This window comes from Mauremys mutica, chromosome 16, assembly GCF_020497125.1.
Source record: "Mauremys mutica isolate MM-2020 ecotype Southern chromosome 16, ASM2049712v1, whole genome shotgun sequence".
Taxonomy (NCBI): Eukaryota; Metazoa; Chordata; order Testudines; family Geoemydidae; genus Mauremys; species Mauremys mutica.
The window spans coordinates 8,102,923-8,120,151 of NC_059087.1; the positions used below are offsets into that span (position 1 = coordinate 8,102,923).

The 17,229-nt window shown below is 43.1% G+C and overlaps 1 protein-coding gene across 1 annotated transcript in view; it reads right to left on the reverse strand.

Annotated features, from left to right (window-relative positions):
* The window catches only part of PITPNM2 (phosphatidylinositol transfer protein membrane associated 2), a 197,852-nt gene that overhangs the window by 19,318 nt on the left and 161,305 nt on the right, over window positions 1–17,229 (reverse strand). The window contains exons 16-20 of the mRNA XM_044990077.1: window positions 15,044–15,219; window positions 14,415–14,585; window positions 13,193–13,342; window positions 5,156–5,320; window positions 631–843 (exon numbers count right to left, since the gene is read on the reverse strand). Of these exons, the coding sequence (XP_044846012.1) occupies window positions 631–843; window positions 5,156–5,320; window positions 13,193–13,342; window positions 14,415–14,585; window positions 15,044–15,219 (875 nt within the window). The remainder of the gene's footprint in view (window positions 1–630; window positions 844–5,155; window positions 5,321–13,192; window positions 13,343–14,414; window positions 14,586–15,043; window positions 15,220–17,229) is intronic.

Below are 17,229 nucleotides of genomic sequence, written 5' to 3' on the forward strand. Positions count from 1 at the left end.
GGTGGCTATGAACCATGCTTCCCCATGCCAACTACTCCTGATTCGAGCAAGAATAATGGGCAGGAGGGGCTGCTGGTAGATAGAATACAGGTGCTGCCTTTTCCGAGTATAGGTGTGTGTGCCAGTTCGGTTACTCTGCTTTCCCTGCTCAGCACAGGATTTGACACACAATGGCCATTTATACAGAGATATTGACCTATCAAAAGACATGATATTCTGCTTGCGTTTCTGGCTATGGAATCACCAGTTACTGGTAAAGTCCCAGTTATTGGTAAAGATCCAACTTTCCATTTCTCAGGAAAGACCTATTCTCGGTTAATTTCAGAGTCTTTGTACCGAACAGCCAGGATTAACGCCTTCGTGCTCGGAAGAGATTGCAACAGAGGCTGTGGGCCAGTGCACTTGCTCTCACATGTCTTGTCTACAAGAGTTTGTGCCATCGCCAGCTGTTAGCAGTGCTGCTGTTACTCTTTCAAGCAATATGAAAACAAGTATTTGTTAAATAGTGCTAAGTTTGCGAGGGCCCTTGGTGAAAGGAGAAAGCAAACAGATTTCCTCTGGAGAAGAGAACTGCCCTGGTTAGATGATGTAGGAGATTAGTTGGATAGATAAGTCCCCTCTCCAGAATACCTTTCTTGATGTCCAGATCTGGTATTTGTAGAATATAGTCCGGATCCCAACTTGATGGCCCCTCAAGCCTTCTTCCTAAATGATTCTGGGGTATTTCATGTTTACGTTGCCTACGTCTCTTGGGCGAGGCTTGGGTGGGGGATTTGTGAGGGAGCGCAAGTTGGGACAGAAAGCTAAATCCTCCTCTGGCATGGTTAAGATGATTTTTGTTTTCTAAAGGAACAAAATTAAAAACACACACACACACACAAACAAAAACCCACACTTATTATCACAGCATGCACATGCGGAACACATCAGTTTTGTCCTCCAGGAATTAACATTGTGATGGAAAAGACGCATAGATTAAAGAAACAAGATTGCGATCCCATGTGTGGGAACTATTGTTTTGGAGTTGAAATTAAGCATTTACATCTCTTTCCTTATAAAGAGATGAAGACTGACCACCTGCCACCTTGAGTAGCCTGTCTTTATGGTGAAGATCTAAGGAGGTATACAGCTGGGAATCTTCTCTCCCCAACTCAATGGCTGCACAGCTGCTGCCACTGTTGAGAGGATGTTGTTTTTCCGTGGGGAGGAGGGGCTAAGCCTTTGCATCCCCAGTTAGCTATCCCCCACCACTCTACAGTGCCATGCCAGGACGCAGGGCTGAGGAGTCCCAAGTTGCGGATTCTCACTGGACTTCACGCAACGGAATCACAGTGGCTTGTTCCCAGTATCTGAAGCTGGCCCTGGAAGGGATCTAGAGATGGAAATGTATTTGGAAGGCCTAACTCAAGTGCTTGCTGAGGATGAGCCCTTTCACAATGAGACAAAGTCAAAACCTTCAGTGCTACATTCCTGGCTCTAGTGGCCATCCGTGCAGGAAGACAAAAATCACGTTGCAAACAGACGTCTTAGTAATCAAACAAACGGGGGTGGGGAGGTCAACTCTTCTATTCAGCAACACATGCCGAAATGAAGGAGGGAAGTTATTTTTAAGAGGGCATCTTTCCGTCCACTACAAAAGCCCCAGCTTTCATCTGACGAGCTAGATTCTGCTTTCTCCATTAAACTCCAGCAATCCCACTGAGGTCAATGGGGTTATGTAGGCATGAGCAGGGGCACACATTGTTCCCACCTTCGTCTAATGAAGGCAGCTGGCAGTCTGAAGAATGCTAGCCAAATCCATCCCCTGGTGTAACGCCATCAGAGCTTGTGGATTCATGAATTTGACCCACACTGTCTGCACAGCTTCACTTCCCCAGGGCAGGGAAATGTTGGATATTTACACTAAGGCTTTATTCAGCTTGTCAACACCTGACGGCAGCAATCGCCTCGTTCTGTGTTTGTGTAGGTCCCAGCGCACTGGGGCCCAGATCCTGATGGGGACCTTGGGGCGCTACCATGAGATACATATTTAATAATCAACACTTAACAACAACTCCTTCAGGATTTACCTTCCTGACTGGCTGAGCTCAGCAATTACCTTGGGGTATGAAACGTGCACAAAACAAACCCCCTGATAAGGAACCTTCTACCCCGACAGATTAACATGTAGCAAGGCATAACACATTTTATTGTGCAATCCCACGGTGTGTTTTGTGTATTTGCTCTGATACGATAAAAAAAAATCCTCTCCTTAAGAAAGGAAAACCCCATTTGTTAAAGTGCAGGTAGTTAATTCTCGCCACACACTGACATTTGGCCAAAGAAAATAAGAAGCTACTCAACCCCACTGTGACATATGCACAAAAATGTTACATGGCATAAACACGGGGTGCATGCAGAAATCCTAGATATATTGCTTTTCAGGGTCAAAGTACGTTAGATGTATTAACTGATTCATCGTCACATGCCCATAAGGAGGGTAATATTATTATTCCTGTTTTACAGATGGGGAAACTGAGGCAGGGTGATCCCATGACTTGCCCAAAGCTACAGAGGGAGTCAGTCTCAGAGACAGCAGGAGGATTTGGGAACTCCTATCTCCCAATCCTGTGCACAGACCACACACTGCACTTGGCCAAGCGCTCAGAGGAGGTACGTGCACATATCCAGAAGAGCAGGTGCCCCCTTTGTTTGTTGTTTAAAGCTGGAATAGTCAAAGATGCAGAAGAGAGTTGGGCAGATTTCAATGGGAGTCAGGAACCTACAAGCCTTGAGCTCTGTTGAATGTCCCAGCCTACACATTTTACTTCACATTATGATATTTACCTCAGGAGGAACTAAAAACCTTAGTGTTTAATTATAAACGTAATCGTTCAAAGCCTAGTGGTCCACTAAAGGTGACATGCACAAGTATTTTTTAAAACCGGAATTGTGCCTTGGGGGCTTTGGCTTCCTTCCAGGTTCTCAAAGGTTTTTTGTTTTTAAAAAATTCTTTTTGGGTTTTTGCCTTAGCAGTATCAGGAACATCAGTTTTGGGCTGGTCTAGCTTTTCTGGCTGATTTGTTGGGGGGTCGCAAAGAATGTCTATTGTTAACACTCACACCTTAATAGAGAGGAGGAAGACAGGGCCGGCTCCAGACCCCAGCGCGCCAAGCACGCGCTTGAGGTGGCATTTTCCCGGGAGGGCGGCAGGCAGCTCCGGCGGACCTTCCGCAGTCATGCCTGTGGGAGGTCCACCGGAGCCGCGGGACCAGCGGACCTCCCGCAGGCATGACTGCGGATGCTCCACCGGAGCCGCGGGACCAGTGGAACTTCCACAGACACGTCTGCAAGAGGTCCCCCGGAGCCGCAGGACCGGCGACCGGCAGCGCGCCCCCTGCGGTGTTCTGCCCTGCTTGGGGTGGCCAAATTCCTAGAGCCGCCCCTGGAGGAAGAGGGTGAATTTTTAGCAAAGGCTGCCTTTCGCCAAAAGATTTCTTAGTCATTGAAGTTAATTGGGCCTTGACAAAAAATTTTTTTAACTCAATCTGACCAAAAACCTCTTCCACACTCTGTTGCTCAGCTTTGGTTCTTGTAATGTCATCATTTTGCTAAATTTCTAGTCCTCTGGGCAAAATATGAGCTGAATTTCTAATGTGTGAACCAAACAACAAGAAAACTTCATCTCCCCCCCCCCCAACTTTTTTTAAAAACAGAAAACAGCCCAAAAAAAGGGGGAGAGGGGTAGACACACGACACACACAGTTTTTTTCCCCTTTGCGCATTACCTTTAAATAATACGTAATGTGCCACCTGTCAGATCTTACATTATTTATTGAAAAGTGCTGATCATATACCAGTTGCACAGATCACAATTATCAACTGAAGACTAGACGTACCATTTGATTCCTTAATGATGCACAGGGGCCAGTGGTTGTTCAAGGTTATCAATTATCTTTTATACATGAACAATTTATGCCCATAATCACTCCAACATGCATAATATAGTGGCAGCCCACTGTATTATAATTGTAGGCATCTGTTCTTCCTAAGGGTGCATTAACAATGTGTCACTGACAATGATAAAATTGGGTTTAGGTGGAATAGTTCCAACTTCTTATTAATCATTGAAAACTGCCTCAGACAAGCAATTACATTCGTTATCCTCCCTTACTGCAGGACTCCCAGCTAAAAGCAGAGACTGACTCTTGCCATCAAATTCAGATATGGGATTTAAACAGCCCCAGACATTCTGGTTCAGCCCCACCTCCTGTCTAAGTCTTCAGCGATGTTTGACTCCTCACTGCTGGAATTCATGGAAACCTTGTAGGGCTCAAATCCTCCCTATTCCAATCCTACCTGTGGAACCCCTGCTAACGAGGCGCACTGTATTTTAGGAGAATACATTTAAACAAAACATGCAACTATTGTAACAAGAAATTAAGAGGACAAACAGCCCGATGGTTCACCCATGAATATCTGGAATAAGGGACCTCCATTTCTGCAGACATCAGTTTCAAAGATCCAAATTAGATCAGCTTTCCCATGGGGGAAAAAAAGTTGGTCAAACTATTGCATTCACACCCCAATTCCAAAGGACAGGCGAGTGTAACTCAAATACAACAAGTTATTACATTGGTATAGATAATAATAAATAGTAACACCACCACTCAGATGTACGTATGTATATTCTTCTTGCTATTCAGGCAGGGATCAGCTTTACAATGGATCAGAGAGCACATCCTTTGCAATAGCCAAGGAAGCTGTTTTCCTTTAACAAGGAGCAAAATGCTTTTCAAAGAAGACCCTTGGCCAGGCAGTTTGATATTCTGTGCTGCTATTATTAGACTTAATTAAGCAAACAATGGGGAGGACCGACAGGTGTTATGTCTGACCCTCACCAGGAAACACGGTCAATAGCAGGAAATACCCTCAGTGTCCTGTTCTCCCCAACCCTTCGTATTTGATAACACTGCACAGTGCGGAGTTTGAAGGATCATGGAGCAATACAGTGGCTAACTCCAAACCAGGCTATACGTTAAAAACACACACACAAAATAAAGACAGAGAGAACAGTTCTATGGGTCTGTCCTATACATTGAGGTCAGCCTGGTGTGTGGTGCTGCTACTTTAGTGCTACAGTGAGAAGAAATCTTGGAGGGTACGAAACACTTACTGTTAGCTATGTTGGAAGCAGTGTAACTGTCTGCCATTCCTGAGACCTGGCTGGCAATGCTGATCTCACTGGCCCTCCGGAATCCCCTGAACTGAGGGGTTGTAATGGGGGTGGAAAGGGACGCACTTTCCATGAAGACTGCACCATGAGACTGAACAACATCTGCTATGAAGTCGAAACAGGGAAATCAAAATATTAGACCAACAGACAGACCAGGCAAGACGAAATCAAGAGGAGAAAAGGAGGCAAACAAGGCAATGATTGGCTTTCAGATGCAAAACCTTTCAAACCAATTGGAAGGAAAACACATTTAATCTCAGCTCTATTTTGAAAAGAAAGAAAACACCAGAGCAGGCAAAAGGAGAGTTGGCATCTAGCATCTAATTGTCCAATTGAGAAAAGCAAAAGAATCAGTTTAAACCAAACCAAATCAGGAAAGGTTTGCTTGAGCGGCAAGAATAGAAAGATGTATCATGCAGACCCATGTGAATATATACAGCTTTATATATTCACGTTTAGCCAGAACAATGTGGGGAAAGGGCAGAATGTAAAAAACTTAATTTGGGAGATACTAATTTTATAGCATCTTTTAAACTAAAGGGGAAGTTTCAGGGGGAGATATTGTCATGCAAGGGTGGTCCTCATGTTGGACTTGTATTTAAGGTGTGTTTACATTGCAATCCAAGGTGTGACTGTAGCTCAGGCAGACATGCCCAGGCTAGTTTAACCTACGTAGCCCGGCTAACGGCAACGAAGACGCAGCGGCACGGGCTTTAACGTGGGCTGTACAAGCCCACCCAAAACCTTGGGTATGTACTAGCGTTGCTGGCCTGTGCCACTGTCTCTCTGATATTTTTAGCTGCAGTAGCTAGATTAAAGCTCGTGTGGGGCTGCCTACTCACACTGCAATCACATCTCCGGCTGTGGTGTAGACATACCCTTAGTTACTAAAAAAATACAGCCACCATTTGTGAAACTGAAGGCCTCCAGTTAGGCTCCTAACTCCATATTTAGGCTTCTCAGTAAAAGTAGCCTGGGTATTGAGCACTTAAATTTCCCTTTAATTTAAATGGCATTTGGGGGTGGTCAGCCTTTTTGAAAATCAGGCCACTTTTATTTAGGTACCTAAAATCTGGATTTAGCAGCACAACTTTAGGCCCCCAAGTTTAAAAAGTTTGGCCTTATCCTTCAGGAGTAAAAATCACACTCGTATGGAGAGAGAGAGAGAGAGAGAGAGAGAGAGAGTGTGTGTGTGTGTGTACGTATTATTAGTGAGAAATTAGTTCTATAATGCATGTACCTGAGAAACTGTGAGGTTTATGTGGATCTATTGGGCAATCCTGCTTTTCTGTAGGAAAAATTATACATTAAAAACATTTTAAAGCACGGGGAAGGCAGTGTTACCTAATGGCTAGCACAGCAGATTGGGAGTGAAGGTGACTCTTGGGTTCTTTTCCCAGCTGTTCCACTGACTTGCTGTGACTCACTCAAAGCCACACTTAACTTGTGTGTCTCATTTTCCTACCTGTAATTTGCTTATAACAATACCTACCCACCCTACAGAGGTATTGCAAGGCAGAATTAATGTCTGTGATGCACATGGATATCCTCAATTTAAAGAAACTATGCCCTGTAAGTGCAACATACTTAATGGAATGCAAAGCTGATATGGAAAGCAAGCAGGTGAGTTTGCACTTTTATCTAAAGTTCTACACTGCTGCCCATCACTGGAGAATCGGAATATCAGCATCTGAACTTTATTCACAACTATCAACCGATTTTGTGCAAGCAGGCACAAAAGGAGGAGGAAAATGCCTCCCCCTGGCTACAAAAGTCAGCTGTAAATTAGGGCTCTCAAGTGATTAAAAAAATCAATTGAGATTAATCGCACTGTTAAACAATAATAGAATACTATCTATTTAAATATTTTGGGATTTCAATTATAACAGAATACAAAGTGTACAGTGCTCACTTTATATTTATTTTTATTACAAATATCTGCACTGTAAAAAACAAAAATAGCATTTTTCAATTCACCTAATACGGGTACTGTAGTGCAATCTCTTTATCATTAAAGTTGAACTTACAAATGTAGAATTATGTACAAAAAAACCCTGCATTCAAAAATAAAACAATGTTAAACTTTAGAGCCTACAAGTCCACCCAGTCCTATTTTTTTGTTCAGCCAATCGCTCAGACAAACAAGTTTGTTTTCATTTGCAGGAGATAATGCTGCCTGCTTCATGAGCTAAAGATTCATATGTCCCTTTATGCTTCAACCACCATTCCAGGGGACATGCATCCATGCTGATGACAGGTGCTGCTCAATAACGATTTAAAGCAGAGCGGACCAACGCATGTTCATTTTCATCATCTGAGTCAGATGGCACCAGCAGAAGGTTGATTTTCTTTTTTGGTGGTTCGGGTTCTGTAGTTTCTGCATCGGAGTGTTGCTCTTTTAAGACTTCTGAAAGCAAGCTCCACACCTCATCCCTCTCAGATTTTGGAAGGCGCTTCAGATTCTTAAACCTTGGCTTGAACGCTATAGCTATCTTTAGAAATCTCACATTGGTACCTTCTCTACGTTTTGTGAAATCTGCAGCGAAAGTGTTCTTAAAATGAACATGTGCTGAGTCATCATCCGAGACTACTATAACATGAAATATGTGCCAGAATGCAGGTAAAATAGAGCTGGAGACATACAATTCTCCCCCACGGAGTTGAGTCACAAATTTAATTAATGCATTATTTTTTTAACGAGCATCATCAGCATGGATGCATGTCCTCTGGAATGGTGGCCAAAGCATGAAGGGGCATACGAATGTTTAGCATATCTGGCACATAAATACCTTGCAACACCGGCTACAAAAGTCCCATGCGAACGCCTGTTCTCACTTTCTGGTGACATTGTAAATAAGAAGTAGGCAGCATTATCTCCTGTAAATGTAAACAAACTTGTTTGTCTTAGCAATTGGCTGAAGTAGAAGTAGAACTGAGTGGACTTGTAGACTCTAAAGTTTTGCATTGTTTTGTTTTTGAGTGCAGTTATGTAAAAAAAAAATCTAAAATTGTAAGTTGCACTTTCACGATCAAGAGATTGCACTACAGTACTTTTATGAGGTGAAATGAAAAATACTGTTTCTTTTATCATTTTTACAATGCAAATATTTTTAATAAAAATAATATAAAGTGAGCAGTGTACACTTTGTATTCGGTGTTGTAACTGAAATCAATATATTTGAAAATGTAGAAAAACATTCAAAAATATTTAATAAATTTCAATTAGTATTCTATTGTTTAACAGTGCGATTTAAATTTTGATTAATTGCAATTAACTTTTTAATAGCGATTAATTTTTTGAGTCGATGTGAGTTAACTGCTATTAATCGACAGCCCTACTGTAAATTATTTATTTCAACTATGTGGGAAATGACCTAACTGGAAATTAAATATCCTTGGATGTGGTCAGTCTGGTGTTGTATTAGCAAGCGCACAAATGAGTCATCTAAATAGTGATCTGAGAAGCCCATATGCCTAGTGCTACTGACTTGCTAACTGGAACTCCAAACATTTGTGCTTTCTTAGATACCTGCAGTTAACACAGGCTCTGGCACACAACTGACGTGAACTATGCCATTCTGGCAGGAAAGAGAATGGCTGAAAGCAGTAGAACATGGACTTAAATGTTGGTAAGATTATTTCAGTGCTCTGCAGGAAAAAAAGGCTACAAGCTGATCAACGTAAAGCCATATGGACTGTCAGTGTCTAGGGCCCAGTTGGAGTCTGACCCTGACACTTTGTGTTTCATACACTGTATGAGTTAAGCCTGAAAGGCCTCTACTAGTGTCACCCTCTCCTCTGATGTACGCTCCCCTCACTTCCCTCCTTTCCATTTTGCCTTGAGCTGCCAGCTATCAAGGTTGCTGCACAGCGTCTGTACTGCAGCATGTCTCACCGTGCCACACTTTGCAGCAGTCTCATGGTCCTACTGGCACTTCCTTCAATAAAAGATTTACAGAAAGGAAACACACTGAAGCCACATTCCAAAAAGGGGCACAAGTCAAGCGTGGGAGCTCATTACAGTTCGGAACTAAATGGAGATCTGGCGTGGTCCAGTGGACAGGGACGCTGGAGTGGGGCACACGTGTCATGGGCTCTATTTCCAGCTCTGACACTAATCTGCTGTGTGACCCTGAGCATGTCACTTCCCCTTTCTGCACCTGTTTCCCCTCCTAGCCTTTGTGTGGCTTATCTATTAGACTGTAAGTGCTCTGGGGCAGGGGCCTCTTACCATGTGTTTCTACAATGCCTTATGGGCCCCACAGCCCTCCTATAACAGAGTGATACAGCAACAGGGCCTGGATGTGTGTGATGGGAACAGCTCTCCATTAAATCAGCAAACACACAGCAGAGCTCAGCTTCCTGAGCTAACTTCCTGAGCTCCATTTCAGTTGCTTGAGCTGCAGCCTAGCTAAATAATTCAGTTTCAAGATCTTACCTTGCACCTGCACTGGGGGGAAAAGGTCGAGTTCAGCTCGGGCCTAGCTAGCACGTTGAGCTACACCCAGCCTAAATTCAACCATTTTCCCCTAGTGAACAACACCAGGCCAGAGAGGTGGATCCTATTCAAGTCTCCACACTCTATCGTCAGTGGCATTTGTACAGCTCCCCATTGAGCTACCTGCATTGTGACCCCCATGCCTCACAGGATCAGGCCCACAATCAAAGGTGTGCGGAGAAAGCATGGGCGGAACCCCGTTTTCAGGAGGTTTTGCCAGGCTGTAAAAATTTACAGAATTGCTGCAGCAAAACAGACTAGACTACTGATCCAGCGTGTGTGGTATCCTGACACCTACACCAATGCCAGATGCCTCGGAGGAAATGACTTAACCCCCAAGGCACACACAAGGGGTTGGGGGGCACTTTTCCTCCCATACCTACTGCAGCTGGAAGTAATAGGGAGCAAGGACCAACTTTCAACCATGCCAATATAAGAGCTCCACCTAGTGGTGACAGCGCTACAGCTTTTGAGCTACACAAGTGCTATGTGGTAAGAGTGATCCAAAATGGCAGCCTCTTGGCATTTGGTGTTGCCAACTCTTACAATATCTGTTTTTTTTCCTCAGAGCCCCAGCTGCTGGAATCAGAGATTGCAGGAGAATCTCGGCTTTCATGTAACATAAAAAAGCAAGTGTTCTCTGCAACCAGGAGGGCTAGAAAGCTGGGAAACATGACGTGAGGCCACATTAAAGGCTTACAAATCTGGATGCAAATTTTAAAACAAATTATGAAAAGAAAACTCTCATGATATTTAAATCAATCTCATGATTTTGGGATCTGACTCATGATTTTTGAATGCTTGACGTTGGCAATACTGGGTCTGAAGCAAGAAGATTGACAGCCCTTTTGATATCGTCCTAGCTGGTGTCACCACAGACTATTCTCATTCATATAAATGTCTAAGCTTTTGCTATTGAGCTTAACACTCTACATGCAGATAAAGGGAATCTACTGGCTCTGACAGCAGTCCTCCCTCATACAGTCTTCATTATATCTGCTTTCATATTTTCTTAAACCTCCAGAATCTCTCCCTTTTTTCGTGACAGAGTCCCCCCTTTTCAAACTATGAGCCCTCAATTCTATAACAGAGAGCTGTTTCCAGGGAAAATATGGGACAGGAAACACAAGAGATGAAAATGTCTAGAAAACTTAGTCTTCTCAATTTACCCCGCAAAGAGTCCTGTGGCACCCTATAGACTAACAGACGTATTGGAGCATGAGCTTTCGTGGGTGAATACCCACTTCGTCAATTTACCCCTTCGGTCGAGTATTCCAAAATCCCAAATCTATATTGAAAGTGATTTGCGAATTAAACCTTAGGCTGTTCAATACAGGACCTTGTTTACTCACACAAACGACTGGGAGACTCACTGCATTACAATTCGCTCAGTATAAATGACTAACATTTTGCACACAGTTTTAAAAAAGGATAATGCAGCAACAAAAGGTCATACGTTCATTTCACTTGACGGGTGTGATTTTGTTCTAAATAAGATAACTTTAACTGTGTGCTAAGGCCAATGTTTTCAAACTGGGGAGCCTAAAGTTAGATGCATAAGTAACTATAATGGGAGTAGTAGGTGACAAGCTCCTTGGAAAATCAGGCCACTTATTTAGGTCTCTAGATACAGATTTAGGTCCGTTTGACTATGCTGGCCTAAATGCACTTTGTGTGGTAAAGATTTGATAGTGTGTTTTGTTTGAGTAACGAAGACTTAGAAACAGGAGATCTCACACTGTAGCACCACCTCTGCTAGTAGAGCTTTGCTGAGTTGTGTGAAGTTGCCTTTGTGTGTGTGTGAATTACAGAGTGTGTAGATCAATGCAGTGTGAATAAGCAAAGTTCTAATGTAGTTCCAAAGTGAGCAAAGGATGGGGAGAGAGGAAAATCCTTTCCTCTCCCAACTCTGGGCTGTGGAGCTTTAATTCAAATGCCGCAACTCTTCATTTTAAGACTTATTTTTCAGTGCATTCAGTAATTGCTTCCCACCAAATGACCAGCATCGTGCTATCTAATACATCAGTGGCATTGAGTTACATTCCTGGGGTGTCAGGGTTGCATGCCATCAGGAAACAGGCTGTTTCAATGCAGCACAGTACCCTGCAAAGCAATACATAGGCTGCATTGTGGCATTGAAGCAAAGAGCTCTTCAGCAGTTAAAACAAAACATTGGGGTGGCATTTTAAATGCTCAGCATTGACCTAACTCTGCTTCCACTGAAGTCAGTGGCCAATGCTGAGTGCTTTGGAAAATCCCATCCTTAATTTCAAAAGCAACAGAAAAAGAGGCTGAAGCGCCGTTTTATTATTCCTGAAAATTCATCTGCAGCCCCACTGGTAGAGTCAGATATGGGCACAACTAGGCCACATGAGATGATGGGGGATGGGAGAAGAGTTTTTTGTATGGGTAGTCAGCTAACACGGGATGAAGGCTAAGTGAAGTGGAAAGCGATAGTGTCCTTTCCCCCACCCTTCCTAGAGAACACTGGGGGAGAGAATCTCAAAAGGTACAAATGGCAATGGGGCACCTAACATCCATCTGCAGCTTTGAAAATCTCTCCCTGTGTCATCTTCGATCCAATGTAACCAATGGGAGGTGCTGCTGTTCCAAAATTACCACTCAGCACAATGGGGTTACTCAGACCAATAAGAACTGACTGACATGAGTAAGGGCTGCAGGATCAGGCTCTCCAGGGGGCATATTTAAAAGGGGTGGGAAGAGTAACAAAAAAGACAGGCGAAAATAAATAAAGTTGAAAGTCTCATTAACTTGCAGATGTGGTATCAGCTGTAATCGAGAAAAATATAGCCATGCAGCATTTTTGACAGCAACAAAAACCAAACTTGTTTTTAAAGCAGCAATTATTTGAGAAATCAAATAAAAAAAAAGACACCTTTGGGTCCTGAAAGCTTTGTCCACTGTGTTTAGATGATGCAAAATTAGTGTCTAAATATAAGCTGTGCACCTTTGGGCACGTGACAATATCTGGTCACTTTCTGTTACAGGCATACAATATAGCGCATGTTATTCTGTGGTTACGTGCTGACTGCACTGGCAAACTTCGTGTAGTGCAAGCAAAACCCAGGTGTCAGTTTCAATGGCAGATTCTGTACACTGCATAAACTGTAACAGCAGGGCAGGCCTCAAGCAAAAGCTAAGCAAGCATGGGGGCCCGCAGCCTTTCGGCCACTCGATGCCTCTCCAGTAGCTCGACCAGAGGAAAAGCAAACTCATTGTCTCGCTCCAAACTCCCCTTCCAGCATTAGCAGCAGAAGGGGAGACAACTCACAGCTCAGTTTCCATGCCCCCCCCATCAGTGGCTTGTTGGGCCCAAGAATACATGGTTATGCAGGTACTTCACTTGTCATATTCAGGTACACAGTGCAAAGCTTTCAGCCCCATGAGGTGGAAGACCATTCTCCAAGGAGCACCCCAAGTACACAACACAAGACACTAGAAAAGGGTAGGTTACACACACTCAGCAAAAACGGCATTTTTATTGGAAACATCTTGCCAATTCAGAACTGGAACAGGGATACTGGTTTCCATGAAGCTGTCCTGGCGCTGGAGAGCAACCAATGGGCTGCTTTCCACAAGGAGGATGGGATTGTGCTGGACTGTCTCAACTAGAAGCAAATGGGGAAGAAAACAAAAGGACAAGAACAACCAACATGTGGCCACAAACTGTAAAACATACAAACAACTACAATCAAACACTTGCAACTACAGTTCAGGGTCTTCTATAAAGGACCAACCTTCAATTAGAGGAATTGAAGCCAATACAAATGGTCTTCCAAATAAGCCTAAATTCAGTGCGTTACTAGTTAAAACAGTTATAACGTCAGAAGAAAGCACAGGAATGGCAATTTTACAACAAAACAAAAGGAAATCCTCCAATGTAGCTTTTCAAAATGATCACTGATCATCATTTTACAGTACATATAATGGAATCTTCTTAAAGTGAGAAAATTATTCCCCAAAACAAGTGGAGATTTACCTAATAAGATTTTAAATGTTCACACTGAGATCCACTGTAATAATCAGGGACTTGCATTTGATTTCACTATGAATGGAGTTCACTATAGACACGTTTGTTAGGCTGAAAGAGGTCCCCAACTGCTGGCTTACATACGGGTAGATTACAAGAATTGAAAATGGGCTTTCTGAGCACTGCTCCCTTATTTGAGCCATTTGCATGGGCAAAATATGCAGCAGCAGTTCAAGAGAATGTGCCGTGCATAGCTAATGGTATTTGGGAACCCAGTCCCCTCAGCTTGCTTCACTCATATGGATTGTGTGCAGCAAAGCAAACTGCATCCCTCCCAGTCCTCATCGACCCCCTGAAAGATCAAGTCCCTAAATCTCAGCCTAGCTGATCATGTGTTCCACTCCTATGAAATGGTTCCAATCCCAAGCACTGCCTAGGATGTAAACTGGAGAACAATATACAGAGGACATTGCATATTGACTCACAGCAACTTCTGGGCTTTATTTCACAAATGACAACAATGGCATTTGGAATGTGAGGCGTTGAATTTGTAAAGAGAAATCCACTTGCCTGGGAACTTTTTGAAGAAGCTAAACACTACGAGGCCAATCCTGCGCACCTCACATTGTTAAAACACCCCCGACCTCAGCGTCTGTGCCGAGAGCACAGTCTTTGGGCCATAGGCAGATAACAGATAAAAACTGACGTACCCAGAAGAGCAGAACTGCCATCACCTAATGGGAACCTCTGGTAGCGTGGAATATTGAAGGGAGGCAACACGTGGAATCTCTTTTCCAAAAGGGGCTCCAGGCGTGAGGCAGATGGGTCTGCAGGATGGAACAGGTTATAGACTTGTTGGCAGGCTGGCCTCAGCTGAAAGACTAAGGAGAAAAGGAGGGGAAAAAAGAAACTCCCAAGTATTACAAAGTTATTTGTGAGGCTCGTATAAATCTATTTAAAAGGTGATTTACTAGTTGTAAAGTGCAGCATGAGGGGAAAAAAAGCCCTTTAATAGCGCTTACTTCCATCACACTGCAGTTGTAAGTCAAGCAGGACAACTGATGTTTCTTTGGAACATACGTTACTAAATAGTTTTTTGCTGCATATGTTTAGATTTTTGTTGTCTAGGGCTAAATGACAAAAAATGTGTAATCAATATTTATAGGAGTAGCTAGTACTAACTTGTATGGTGGAACAACACATATATAATTTAGTTTCACAATATGTTCTACAGTTCATCTTATCCAAGTTACTGGATTTTTTCTTTGCAAGGCTGAAAGCTTTAGAAGGTATTTAAAATGCCCAGTAAGGGGAACCACTGGTGCATGCCAAAACCTACTGTCAAGAGCTGGGATGACGGTTTTTCTCAATGCAAGGACCAGGCCCAAGGGAGACCCAAACAGGAAGAAATCAGTGATCTCAAATTCAAATTTTCCAAGGTTTCCTCCATCCAACATTGTGGAGCTACTCGATCGTCTGGATCCTGGGTCATTTCTCAGGACGCTAGAATGTAAACTACAACAACAATAAATTCATAAATCAGAACAGGGTCAAAAGCCAAAATTTTGTTCACAAGGGTGTGGTTTTTTTTGTTTTTTAAGAAAAAATGAACACAGATTGTACTGTGGCTAATCGTGTAGATGATGATTCTTATTTTAAGGAAAGGAAATGTATCCATTAATCACCTGTGCCTCTACATGCTAGTGAGAGACCCTATCAAAGCAGAGTCCCCTTGTTTCACTGATATGATCCAGCCCATAAATTCAAGCTCCCAGTGAGCTACAATCTCTAAGATTCCTGTCCCCACTCCTCCAATCTCTAATCCGCTCTTTGTGGATTTGAGTAAAATGCTGGCTGCCGCTACTGAAGTAGTAATTTGCATGCTAGCAAGAGCAAACAGAAATTGCTATAGTACCACGCACAAGGCAGCATTTACAATCAATTTTAACTTAACTCCAAGTACATGTGTTGTTATTACTGTCTCTCTTCTTGTCAACATAATAATTCTTTTCATTATTTTTTTCTTTTCATCACTCTATTTCTCAGTGCCACGGAAAGCAATGAGCTGTGCTTACCCATTTCTTCTTCAAGGAAGTGGGACAAATGTTAGGGGATTACAAAGGAAAGAAAAAAGAAAATGGGAGGGGAAAGAGAAAAAGAAAGATCAAAATCTGCAAGAGGGTTTCCTACCTTCTTGTGCACTGACTTCACGCCACAGCGTTTTCTAACAGCATAAGCTTATATAAACACATATACACATTTATACCCCATATACTACGGCGGTGATTTCAGTGTGATGAACTGAGCAAACCACGTGATAAACTGCATTTATCATGCGCCAGCAATAGCCTTCCCTGGATTCTGCACAGTAATCCATGTGTGTCCTGACTACTCACATTGTAAACTCCCCTCTTGCCCCATCCTGAGCAACTTCAGAAAGCTGCAATTAAAAAATATAAAGCCTGCCCCTAATTTGTTTCTTTTCCCCTTCTAAAGGGTCTCATTTCCCTACAAAATTCAATGGGTCTGAAGTGCAGGGTGGCAATATGCAGATTTAAAGGTCAAGTATAAAGTCCAATATTCCTGGAACTCCTCTAGGGTTAGAAACACAAGCTCTCTTACATGGGTGAGCTGGGGATCACTCCAGCTTCCAACAGGATAGAGGGCTTGTTTTTGTTCTAGAGCTGGTGGGTTGTGAGATATCAGAGGCTAAATATCACAATGTATATGGATCAGAAATAAAAGTTATTTTAGGGAATAAAGAGGGGTTGGTTTTTATTTCAGACTCTAGGAGTCTGAGTCTGAATTGTAATTTTCCAAGGCCTGCAGAGTTAGACCAAGACAATCTGGCTGTATTTAAAGCTCTCTGTAACATAGTTGAAAGAATTTTCCTATAAAATATGGGGGATAAATGAATTACATGGCAGCTTGGTTTGACAGAAAAGTTCTACTGGCCTGGAGTCAGGGCTGACCCAAATGACACTGCCCTTCCCGGCTCTGGGGCAGAGTTCTAGACGGGGTCACTGCAATTTGCCCTCGCTCTACAGGCATGAAGTGCTCATTCATTAGGGGCACTTCTGAAAGCGCAGTGGCTGCCAGGCTGTGCAGTGAAGTCCTGCTACGGCTGCTGTCTTGGAGCCCCCAGTGGAGCATGGCTGTGTGCACTGTGCCGACTGGGATACTGGAGCAGCTGCCCTTGCATGCATCCTTCAGCTGGGAAGGCCAGTCTGACAAATGAACAGCTGCGAATGACACACACACAGCTGGGAAGAAGGTAAATTGGTTTCACTCTGATTTTATTTTCTCATTGAGCCTCCACTGGCTGCCAATCTAGACAGACACTAATAAAACCTTTGCACTGTACCACACTGTCATGTATTTTCTGTAATACACACAGTGCTCTATGTCTAGAGTTAGGGAATAAACTAACAACGAGAGCAAGTTATGATGCTTGCGTATACTGTGCACACAAATCATTGAGAAAGTCAAAACAGTGGCATCAAGACGGTGAACAGCAATGACAGC